Raw genomic sequence first — 12,691 nt, 5'->3', positions numbered from 1 at the left:
CTTTGTAGATTGGCTCTGTGGGTGTGTTGGGGCCTGCTATCACCTCTCAGCCAGGCAGTTTACAACTCTGTATTAGCCTTCACTTCCTGCTTGTGGTCAGCAAGAGGTTGAGAGCTTAGGGCCTTCTCAGGTCTTTCCTAAGCATGTGCCCAGCCATGGGCATGCAAGTGGCCTTCTAGAGTCGCAAAAATATGTCAAAGCTTTTCAAAGCCCTTATTCTCCAAACTGTCTCATTCCCCAGCCTTTCCTGTTTGCTGTTATCCCTTGCCCCATCCATCAGAGGCTCATGCATTTGTCTTTAAATGTTTTGGGGCTTCCCTGGTGGCGCAGTGGTTGAGAGTCCGCCTGCCGATGCAGGGGACACGGGTTTGTGCCCCGGTCCGGGAAGATCCCACATGCCGCGGAGCGGCTGGGCCCGTGAGCCATGGCCGCTGAGCCTGCGCGTCCGGAGCCTGTGCTCCGCAACGGGAGAGGCCACAACGGTGAGAGACCCGCGTACCGCAAAAAAAAAAAAAAAAAAAAAAAAGATAAATGTTTTGGACAATTGCTTCTGCCCTGGGAGAGTTACAAGTTAGGCAAAATAAAGTCAAACCCTTTGAGCTCAGCTGTCAGGGAGCCACCAAACAGGTGCAAAAAAAAAAAATTTTTTTTTTTTTTAAATATTTAAACCTACAATTCTTTGAAAAAGAGAAATAAGGTCCATTCTTCCTTGGGTACTTAGGAACCTATACTAGGCATGTAGGCTGTTTTCTTCAAAACTATTGCCGAGTAGGGATGGAGCCAGGATAAGTTAAAATGCTACAAAACTCTCTTACTAGGACCCAGGTGGTTTTTGTCCTAAATAAGTATTCACCTAGTTGCTGTAAACTTTAGTTTCTAGAGTTCTGATAAAGTTGGTTCTGACAGTTTTTTTGCTGGGTATTTCTCTGCTTTTGTAGAGGGATAATCTTTGAGCATTCCCTACTCTGCCATTTTCACTGATGTAACCTCCTTTCCATATATATTTTTTAAACGTAAGTTGTAGCCCACTAATGAATTAAGATCTGCAGTTTGAAAACACTGGTCTAATATCCTTGGTGTACTAAGAACGTATGAAATAATAAGCGAGATGAAGATTTCCACTCTGAGGGCATGTTAATTAACTATGTTTATTCAAACTTTAACAAAGGAGACTGAAGATAAAACCAAAGTGATTTGTTCACCAACCTTCAGATATGTTGGCAAAATTATAGTCACTTCTCACCATATTAATGGGATATTCAGACAAGTTTCTGAACAGGGTCCCCATTACAGATGTTTTCATCTCCACAGTCCTTGGATTTAGGGATGTACTGTGCAATTGCTGTTACTATAAACTCTCTTGTCCTCTTTTTCAGCTTTGGGACATCCGTAAGAAAGCAGCAATCCAGACATTTCAGAACACTTACCAAGTGTTAGCTGTGACCTTCAATGACACAAGTGATCAGATTATTTCTGGTGGAATAGACAATGATATCAAGGTATGTTAGATGTTTATCTTATATTTACCTTTCACCTATCTCCACTCACAGAGGTAAGTCTTTCCAAACTTCTTAGCTTTGCACTTTATGCCAACTAAATGGAATGTAAATTAGAACTTGTTTTCCTTCTGTCCTACCTTCATTGACTTCCTAAGTCAGGGTTGCATTACAGCTCATATAAATGCCATTAGGGAATAGGCAGTTAATGTGAAGTGGGAAGTCCCTGTGTGGGAACTCTGAAAAATGAAGGGTGCATTCCCTGCCTAGAGGCATTTGAAACTTTTTTTTTTTTTTTTTTGGCGGTACGCGGGCCTCTCACTGTTGTGGCCTCTCCCGTTGCGGAGCACAGGCTCTGGACGTGCAGGCTCAGCGGCCATGGCTCACGGGCCCAACCGCTCCGCGGCATGTGGGATCTTCCCGGGGCATGAACCCGTGTCCCCTGCATCGGCAGGCGGACTCTCAACCACTGCGCCACCAGGGAAGCCCTGAAACTTCTTTTTTTAACGTGCAATTGGCTTCATGAGATAGCAGTAAATCAATTTGTGATTCTGTACCCTAATCTCTCTGTGTGTCTTTCTTTTTGAGACTATGGAAAGGAAGTTTTGGGGGGTCCATAGCTAAGAATGTGAGATGGTAATGATGTTGGAGAAAGAGGCAATAGACTACAGTGTCTAGAGGCAGTTCAGTGTAGCTCAGGCTTTCAAGTAATTGACTTGGGGTCTGTTCTCAGTTCCACTATTTTCTAGTTTTTTGTGACTTCACACTAGTTCTTTCACTTCTTTAAACCTCTGTTTTATCATGTGTGCACCCGGGGTAATAATAATATCTATCTCATAGGGTTGTCATGGGGATTGAATGAGCCAAATTCATTAGAGCACCTCGCAGAGTTTTTGGACATAGCAAGTGCCAGTAAATATGAAATGTGTGGGGGTGGGGGGAGGCCACTCAGTTTATGTCTGCTTTTAACTTATTGGCTTCCTTAGGTATTTCAAAGACTTTGACTTACCTTCTGCTTTGTCATGAGACTAGTAACTGTTGGGTAAATACTCAACTTATGTTGTCTCTACCTAGAAATTGTACTGTATTCCCATCTCTTCTTGCCTCCTTTGCTGTTACTATGGATGGAATGTCCTTTTGTCTAAAGGTAGTCCCTTAAATGGAAGGATTTCAACCTTTTTTTCCTGTCTCTGGGATCTCATGCCATCAATTTTCCCAGATCCTATATATATATATATATTTTTTTTTAATATTTATTTATTTATTTGGCTGTGCCAGGTCTTAGTTGCAGCACTCAGGATCTTCCTTGTAGCACTCAGGATCTTTAGTTGCGGCACACAAACTCTTAGTTGCGGCATGTGGAATCTAGTACCCTGACCAGGGATCAGACCCGGGCCCCCTGCATTGGGAGCGCAGAGTCTTAGCCACTGGACCACCAGGGAAGTCCCCCAGATCCTATATTTTTAAACAACTGTATTGCTTCTCATTAGCATTTCATTATGCTCAGGTCTTCTCTTGGTGGGGTAAGGAGTCTTCCTTAAATTCCACATTGTCTTGTTATTGTCCTGTCAATCTTCCCCTTTACACGAAACTTCTTGAAAGATGGTGATAGTGGTTATGATAATAATAGTGTTATCATTATCCTCTAATGGATAGTCCTCACACTTAACTGTGTCGGACATTGTTCTTGGAGCTTTACATTATTAATTCATTTAAGCCTCACAACAATCCTGTGAAATAAGTACTATTAATGCCGTTTTACCAGCGAAGAAACTGAGCTAAGAGAGGCACAATATCTTAACCCAAGGCTATACAGCTAATAAGCGATGAGACCTCAGTTCAGAACCAGAGTTTGGTTCCAGAGTCCTGCTCTTATTTAATACCTGTGAGAAATCCCCTGAAGATTTCCCACACTCACTGTCTTTAATGCCTTATCTCTGTTTCATTCCTCAGTTCCTTATCTCCTGACCACTCCTCAGCAGTCTGGCTTCTGCCTCCACTGTTTTATTGACACTGTTCTCTTCAAGGCCACCAGTAATCTCTCTGTTACTAAACCCAGTAGATCCTTTTAGTCTTTTTTTGTTTGTTTTTTTAAAACTGGCTCTAACAATATGCTTTCCTACCAGGCTTTCCATCAGGCATATCCTTCCTCAGATACCTCTACAAGCTATTCTCTCTATGCATTCTTTAAATGTCATTATTCCCCCAGGTTCTTTCCTAGGTGCTCTTCTTACATATACCTTTCCCTGGACAAGTCTCATCTAATTCTGTGACTTTAATTGTCATTTCTATTCAGATGAGTCTGTTCTCAACCCAGATCTTCAGCTCCAGGCCCATGTGTACAACCAGCTACTCAGCATCCCCCACTTGGATGTCTCATAAGTACTTCAAAATTCACCATTTCCAAAATTCAACTTCACATCCCTTTTCCACCCTATAACTATTTGGAGAATGTACAGTCAGAACTTGGGGGCTTAATTAGATCATCTTAATAGCTAATGCATTATTTCCCTGAGTGAAGTTTGGGGGCCCACTATCATTAGAATCACTAGAGGGCTCTAATACACATAAAAGTGGATTAGTGTCATCTAGCTCTGATAATTTTCATACTTTTAAGTTATTATTAAATTTACATACTATGAAATTAACCTTTTTTTAGTGTACAGTTCTATGAATTTTAATGCTTGTGCAGATTCTTGTAACTACCACAAACAGTACAGAACAATTTCCATCACCCCAAAAATCTTCATAATACTCCTCTGTGTCAAACCCTCTGCCCATCCCTAACCCTTACCAACCATTGATAATGTTCCTTGTCCTATAGTTCCTATTCTAGAGTTTCATATGAATGGAATCATACAATATGTAACCTTTTGAGACTGGCTTTTTAAATTTAAACTATGAGAATTTGATCTTTTCATATCTACTGTAGGGATAGACTAGCCTAATACTCTTGTGCCAGTAATGTCTTCTTACCACAAGTAGTGTGGCTTATTCCGTGCTCTTTGTGTAGACTGTTCCAGGGCGTCTTATAAACAAATATATTCAGTTGTACTATAGTCCTGAAGGGACTGAGTCTCTTTTTAGGTTTTGAAGGTTTTCCATGTCTTCTCAGACACGTTATTTGTTATACCTTCTCTTAGGATCAGCTTTTTTTCAGATAGCTAATCTCAGTCTTTGTCTGTTGATATATACCAATTTTGTTCTGAAATCCAAATTTATCTCAAATATGAGTAATATATAAATATAGTCCCATGAGTACAGCAGTTAATAACTCTACATCATAGCCTTGTAACCTTTTTTTTTTTAATTGAAATATAGTTGATGTACAGTGTTTTGCTAGTTTGTGGTGTACAGCAAAGTAATTCAGTTATACATATATATTCTTTCTCATATTCTTTTACATTATGGTTTATTACAGGATATTGAGTATAGTTCCCTGTGCTGTACAGTAGGACCTTTGTTGTTTATTTTATATATAGTAGTTTATATCTGCTAATCCTAAAACTAATTTATCCCTCCCCAACTCCCTTTCCCCTTTGGTAACCATAAATTTGTTTTCTATGTCTGTGAGTCTTTTTGTAAATAAGGTTTTTTATTTTGTAAATAAGGTCATTTGTGTCATATTTTAGATTCCACATGTAAGTGATGTATCATATGATATTTGTCTTTCCATTTCTGACTTACTTCACTTAGTATGATAATATCTAGGTCCATCCATGTTACTGCAAATGGCATTATTTCATTCTTTTTATGGCTGAGTAATATTACATTATATAATATACCACATTTTCTTTATCCATTCATCTGTTGATGGACATTTAGGTTGCTTCCATGTCTTAGCTATTGTAAATGGTGCTGCTGTGAACATTGGGTGCATGTGTCTTTTCAAATTAAGAGTTTTCTCCTGATGTATGCCCAGGAGTGGGGTTGTTGGATCATATCATAGCCTTGTAGTCTTAATCTTTCTAAACTAAAAAGTCATTATTCTGTCCACAAACATTCAAGTTTTTCTGCCAGTGCTCATTTTCAGGGACTTTCTTTTATTAGAAATGCACACAGTATTCTAAAAACTCGAGCATTCTTATCATGTACCTGCTCTGGATCATTACATTCTCTTGTCAGCATTGGGAACTCTGTGTTTGTGCACTGTTTACAGTATATCTTATTTTCCAAGCTAAAAATCAGGGTAGGCTTTCCTGATTTGCCTACTTATTTACCTTAAAAGTTTTGCAGAGATGTAAAAATTGCATTTAAATGTATGGTTAATAAATCAACTTTATTGGGAATAAAATTATTAAAATTGAGATAAAATTATTTATTACAATTTAAATGTTTTTAGTAGTAGAAATGATCATTTGTTCATTGAAGAAAGTTTAGAAAAAATAAAAATAGAAAAAAAGTCACTCGTCTCATCATTCAGATTTAGTCACTCTTGATATTTCAGTTTATTTCCTCTCAGTCTATTTCTGTACCATAGTGTTTTGTATGTAAATGTCTTAATGTTCAGATAAAATTTTATATGATGCTCTTTTCACTTAGTAACATATAGCTACTACTTTGTCTGGAACCCCCGACACTAGATATTGCCATGGCTGGCTTAGTCGTGTCTTCAAATGTCAGCTCAGACATATCTGTAGAGAGGATTTCTTAGATGAAACTAGGCCCTCCTTCTAGTTGCTCTCCATCACATCACTCTTATCTTATTTTCTTCTTAGCGTTGTAGTTTGGATCATTTTTCTGTTTATTTTTTTCTCTAGTTTTATTGAGATATAATTGATGTATAACACTGTATTTGTTTTCAATATACAGCATAATGACTTATATAACACAAAATAATTAACTTTAGAAGTTTAGTTAACATCCATCACTTCACATTGTTAGAATATTTTTTCTTGTGATAAGAACTTTTAAGATCTATTTTCTTAGCAACTTTCAAATATACAATACAGTATTGTTAACTTTAGTCACCATGATGAACATAACATCCCCAGAACTTAGGATCATTTTTCTGATTCTGCCACTTAATTCCTAGCTATGTGATCTTAAGAAAGTTATTTAACCTCTCTGAGTTTCCATTTCTTATCTCTAAATGGGAATAATCAGCCTACCTCATACAGTTGTTACATGGATTAAATGAGGTAAAAAATGTATAATATTCTTAGCAACATGGCAGTTACATAGTAAGTGATCAGCATGTCAGCTACCATCATCTAGAATATTAGAATATTCTAGATATTTTATTATTAGAATATTCCATAATGTAGTAAGCAGCAATCAATATACTGAACATTTAGTCTGTTTCATATGTATCACTATCACAAATTATGCTGCTATATCCAACATATTTGTGTGTGAAACATTTTCCATATTTAGTTACTTCCTCAGAATAGATTTCTAGATGAAAATTAATGTGTTAACAAATATAAGGATGTTTCACATTTTGGGTACAGGTTGCCAGATTGTTTATTGGCAACAGCAGTTAATAATTTGAAATCAGGTTGCTATAGCTATTTGGCTTCATTTTGCTCTTGTATAACTAGGGGGTGTGCTTGAGAGATGTGAGACCATAGAATTTCAGTCTTCTCCCTATTTAACAACACCCTGTTCTGACATGCTTAGGAGTGAGTAACTGCCCTTGGACCCAGAAAGATAATTAATTAATTAATTAATTTGTTTGTTTGTTTATTCATTCATTCATTCATTCATTTATGGCTGCGTTGGGTCTTTGCTGCTCTGTGCGGGCTTTCTCTAGTTGTGGCGAGCGGGGGCTACTCTTTGTTGTGGTGCACAGGCTTCTCATTGTGGTGGCTTCTCATTGCAGAGTGCAGGCTTCAGTAGCTATGGCCCGGGCTTGAACCCTGTCCCCTGCAAATTGCCTCTATCAAATTGCCTCTAGTCAATTAACAAGTACCCTTTAAGCAATCAGGGGCTTACCAGCCTTGAGCATTTGCTTGACAAATCCCTACACTGCCTTACTACATTAGGAAGTACTCCTGAAGAACCTGGTTTTTGTTTGCTTCTGTCTCTCAGATAGCACTGCCTATTCTGAGAAAGAGGGGGAGCAAACAGGAAATGGAAGCCCCTTTTAAAATCTGGAGTGAGCAAATTCTCTATATGTTTGTGAGCAAATATACTGTTCCTGCCAGCCTCTTGGGATTTTCTTCCTGGGCATGGAATTGTGGAGTCAGAGGAAAATGAATAAAAGAAGAAAATGTGCTTCTTCTTAAGGACTTGAAGATCTGATTGGCAATTCTTTGGCATTGCTTATAATCCTGAGCTCTAGTCAGAATGGGAGTTTAGTTGATGATTTTTTTTAATGTAGTGGGTAAAGAGATAGATTTTCCTACCTCTGCTCTCATCCTTTCTGATTATCTGGGCCAGAAGGATCTTTCTGGAATCTGGCCAACTCATTCCACTACTCTGAACCCTTCTGTGGCTCCCCAGTGAGGGAGATCAAGTCCAAGCCAGTCATTCAAAACCTTTCATGAGCTGCCCTTTGCCTGCCTATCACTCAAGCATTGTCTGCTGCCTCTCTTTGCCCAGTTCCCTACAACCCAGTAATTTTTTCATGCCTCTCTGCTTTCATGCATTATCTTTGCCTGGGAATACCCTTCTATCTTGTCTAAATAAAAAATATCTCTTAGGGGCTTCCCTGGTGGTGCAGTGGTTGAGGAATCCGCCTGCCAATGCAGGGGACACGGGTTCGATCCCTGGTCCGGGAAGATCCCACATGCCGCGGAGCACCTAAGCCTGTGCACCACAACTACGGAGCCTGCGCTCTAGCGCCCGTGCTCCGCAACAAGAGAAGCCACCGCAATGAGAAGCCCACGCACCGTACGAAGAGTGGCCCCAGCTCACCGCAACTAGAGCGAGCCCATGCGCAACGAGGACCCAACACAGCCAAAAATAAATAAATTAAATAAATAAATTTAAAAAAAAAACCAACAACCTCTTGGGAATTCTCTGGCAGTCCAGTGGTTAGGACTCTGCGCTCTCACTGCCAGGCGCCCAGGTTCCAACCCTGACTAGGGAACTAAGATCCCACAAGCTGCGTGGTGCAGCAAACAAATAAACAAACAAAAATCTCCTTCTTTTTCCATATCCTGCTCAAGTGCTTTATTCTCTGTGAAACCTTCCCTTTCTCCCTCCCATCCATGTACCATGGGAACATTAATCCCTCTGCTGTCTTGGCTATTGCCCCCTGTCCAGGCCTCTCATCACTTTTTTAGCTCCTTGAGAACAGTGACAACATCTCTTTTATCTCCAGCAGCGCCTGCCACTAATCAGATGCCCAAACGTTCACTGAACAGCTGATTAGGACACCTGCAAAATATTTTGCTTAAATCAGTGCCCTACTCACTCTTCTTTGGCAAATCCCAGATACATTTTGGCTCTGCAAAACAACGTGTGCACGCCTCAAAGAGGAAAGTCTGGAAGGAATACCCAAGTGTTGTGAGGGATGATGAATTACATTCTTTCCTAAAAAGCTGAAGATTTCAAAAATGCCTTCTCTGAAGAGGAGGAACTAGCTTGAACAAAAAAATGTCAGCCACTTCAAGCTTCCCTAATTATTGAGGCAACAAACATCCTGACACAAAAATGATTGTATATGAAGTGTGTTGGGTTCCACACGTGAATTATTGATGGGGACAGTGGAGTTGTCTGCCTTATGTATTGCTTTGACATACAACATCAAACTAATTTCTAGCTGAGGAAAGTGCCTTGCTTAAAGGGACAGCAGAAAATTGTTTCATTTAGAAAAACTATGTGTCAGTACTGAATCAAATTTGGATGCAACTTTATATAATAACAATGACCTTAACAAAATTGCTGTTCTTTTTCCATATGACATTCCAGACCATTTCTATTGCCTTTAATATATTTTTACATAGTTTCAGTCTATGTAAATATAGACTGTTTTGTATTTTCCTTCTTTGCTTAACAATAGATTATTTTATAAACATTTTTACATTTGATCTTCAGAGTATTTTTAGGAGTTGTTTAATAATAGCTACCAATTATTACTGGGCCTGCTGGGTACTTGGCATTCTATTTGTAATCCTCACAACAGCCATAAGAAGTAAATGTTATCACCATCTTACAGACCAGAAACAGGCTCAGAGAGGGTTAGTGGCCCAGTGATACATAACTCTTAAGTTGCAAAGACTGGTTCAGTCTGACCCTAAATGCTCACTCTTTCCACTCTGCTCTTCGAATGCTTGCATGAGAGCTCGTAGTGTTACAGTGTGTTTATGAGCCATAACTTAATGAACAATTTATTTTTTCTGTCTGACATTGGGTTATTTTCAGCTGAACTGTTTCTCTTACCTTTCCTACCCAGGGAACAGTGAACCTACAGTTTAGTTTTCCTTTTAATAAGTATGCTTTTCCATTGTATACATGTTATAACGTTAAATGAAAATTTTTAAGCCTCTGTATTTTTGCATATTACCTTGTTATATACATTTTACATGCAATCATAATGCCTTTTTCAAATGACTTGTTTACTTGTTTTTATATAGTTATAATAGTTTATTTTTAGTTGCTAAGAATCATAGTTTAAGTGTTTTAAATGCTACTTTGTTTTTTAATTCCTAATATATTTTGTTATGAATTGAAAATAACCTCTTTAAATTCTGTTATTTTTTGTTAAACTTTATCTTAATATTTGACATTCATTAGTTCATATTTTTCTAGTCAAACTTAGTAACTTTGACTCTGTTTTAGAAAGGCAAGAGTTTTTTCTTCTTTGGTAGAAATCCTATATTTTGTGGTAAAGTAGTGCTTGGCCCAGAGGCAGATTAAGAAGGAATACCAGCTAGGCTTCCAGATCGAAGTCATCACGCTCCTCATTGTACTCCAGCACGTGCCACTTGATCTTGGACGAGTCAACCCAGGTGACGAAGTCCTCCATGCTGCGCGTGACAAGGAAGGCAGGGTCGGTGACCACATCGGGGCCCATGCGCACGTGACCCTGCTCCACGAACGCCACGGTGGCCTGGAGGTGCTGCGCCATGCGCAGCTTAAGGAGCACAGTGGGCGGGCGGCGGCGGCAGAATGACGAGGCCGTGACGAAATCGCAGAGCTCCAGAGACACGCGCGTGGGGATTAGGCCGAGAGCGTAGTTTGTCCAGCAGCACGGCCGAGGAGCGCACGCAAAACGGGTCGCGCCCCGGCAGGTCCCGCAGGCGCCGCGCCAGCTCGCGCACAGCACGGCTCAACTGGTTGTAGCGCGTGTAGTCCTCACGCCGTTGCAGCCGATAATGGCGTAACACGCGCAGCTCGTAAAGAAAAAGGGGGGGGGATACCAATTTTCCCAGGCAGTTGACTCTTTAATAACTATTTCTTTGCTGTTCACAGTTTGATTTTCTAAGAGTGCTGCCTTGATTTGTTTTGCAGGTCTGGGACCTGCGCCAAAATAAGCTGACCTACACGATGAGAGGCCATGCAGATTCAGTGACTGGCCTGAGTTTAAGCTCTGAAGGCTCTTATCTCTTGTCCAATGCAATGGACAATACAGGTAACTTTGGAAAGGAAAGCTCTCCCAGTGCCCAGTCACTGTAGACCCTAAAGAAAGTGGGCATTAGGAACTAGAAATGTGTGCTGGATAAATGAGGGTCCAAGGAAAGAGTCCAGAATGGCTTGCAGGTGTCCACCAGGACAATTAGGAAAACAGGTTGTAATAGAAAAAACTTTAGGCCCAGAGGGCTGGGTGCGCGGGAAGGCAGCCTGGCCTCCACGCCACGTGCTGCCATGTTGATGCTTTGCTGCCTCGGCGTTGTGAGGCATATGTCTCTTCTTTGCCTGTGACAAATAGGTTTTGGGAAAAGTTGCCTATGATGACCCTGAACTTGCACCTTTATGAGACTCAGCAGGAAGAGAAGTCCAAACCCATCAGCCGTTGACCCATTCACTACAAAGAAGACCTGCCTTTTGATATTGTAGAGCTCATGGAGGAGCTAGAAAAGAAGACAGGATTTTTAACAAATGTATTTAAGTGTTGTATCACCGCCCATTGGAATTCAGAGCCTTCTTTGCTTACTACAGTGCCATCTGTAACAAGGAAACAGGCCAGCTCAGCAAAGCTGACAAGGAACTCATCATTGTGGTAACCAGCCTGGCCGACAGGTGCTCTTATAGCGTGGTTGTCCACAGTGCCCGGTACAGGGTCTTCTCAAAGAACCCAGTGCTCTCTGACCAGGTCTGTGTGGACTGGAGGAAGTCTGACCTCCCTGCCCAGGAAAAGGCAATGCTGGAATTTGCACTTACTATTTTCCTGAGCTGATGACATAACAGATGACCATTTCAAAAAGCTCGAGGTGCATATCTTCAACCAAGAAGATGCCTGGGATATAGCTGCAATTTCAGCTTTTTATGCCATGTCCAGCCACCTTGCTCATTTTGTCAGTCTTGTTCCCAACAAAGAATTCTATCTGATGGGCAGAACCAATGATGTTAAAGACATCAGGAGTGAACCTGCTGCTCCCAAAGTATAAAAGCCTGAACAGAAAGGCCAGTGTTCACATGTCCAGCACACTGCATTATAAGGCACCAGTTGCGAAGTAATTTTTTTAAATGTTTAGTCAGCGGATAGGGAAGAAAGTAAATAAATTTGTTCCCTGCCTGCTTGGTGAGATAGATCCTAAGGGACATGTGATATCTGGGCCTAGGGGAAACCTTTTACTTTTTTACTTCTGTTGTGATCAGGGACAAAGGAGTCCAGAGGATGCTTTAGGCATCTGATGAACTGATGTCTGTGAATTTCAGCAGTTGAAGTTGAACATTTTTTAGCTTTTAAAAATAGTGTTACATAGAAATTGGTCTGTATAGACTGGTTTGAAATCAGTTCCTTGTTAACACGGTGGTATATAAAGGCTCTGAAAGGCAGTGGGTAAATAGAAGCAGGCACCAAGTTAAGTTGTTCTTTCTTTAGTGCCTTCCCCATTAACCTCCAGTGATTTTTGTTTAAATCATGGTTATCTCAGTAGAATTTTTGTCCTTATGTAGTTTATTCTTATTTTAGGTTTTAGTAAAAATTATTTGGAACAAGAGGGTGCTCATATTTTAAGCAGAAGTGTAAGAAAAAACCGACCCTGACATTACTAAGCGACTCGTTCTGCGTGTCACAACCACCACTGCGTTATGTGTACGGCTGTCTTAACTTTGCAGGAGTCATTTTCATTATCTAACTG

The 12,691-nt window shown here is 40.2% G+C and overlaps 1 protein-coding gene and 1 pseudogene across 2 annotated transcripts in view; one reads left to right on the top strand and one right to left on the bottom strand.

The window, feature by feature from the left end:
- SNRNP40 (small nuclear ribonucleoprotein U5 subunit 40) overlaps nt 1-12,691 on the top strand; it is a 39,261-nt gene that overhangs the window by 17,538 nt on the left and 9,032 nt on the right. Inside the window, exons 5-6 of the mRNA XM_082612581.1 lie at nt 1,377-1,499; nt 10,899-11,019. Of these exons, the coding sequence (XP_082468707.1) occupies nt 1,377-1,499; nt 10,899-11,019 (244 nt within the window). The remainder of the gene's footprint in view (nt 1-1,376; nt 1,500-10,898; nt 11,020-12,691) is intronic.
- Nucleotides 10,218-10,831, bottom strand: LOC309800713 (U3 small nucleolar ribonucleoprotein IMP3-like; annotated as a pseudogene). Its single transcript has one exon. The product of its transcript is annotated as a U3 small nucleolar ribonucleoprotein IMP3-like (transcript).

This window comes from Mesoplodon mirus, assembly GCF_964341445.2.
Source record: "Mesoplodon mirus genome assembly, chromosome: 3".
NCBI classification, from domain to species: domain Eukaryota; kingdom Metazoa; phylum Chordata; class Mammalia; order Artiodactyla; family Ziphiidae; genus Mesoplodon; species Mesoplodon mirus.
Note: the sequence above shows the minus strand (reverse complement) of the source record. Positions and strands in the feature narration are given on the sequence as shown.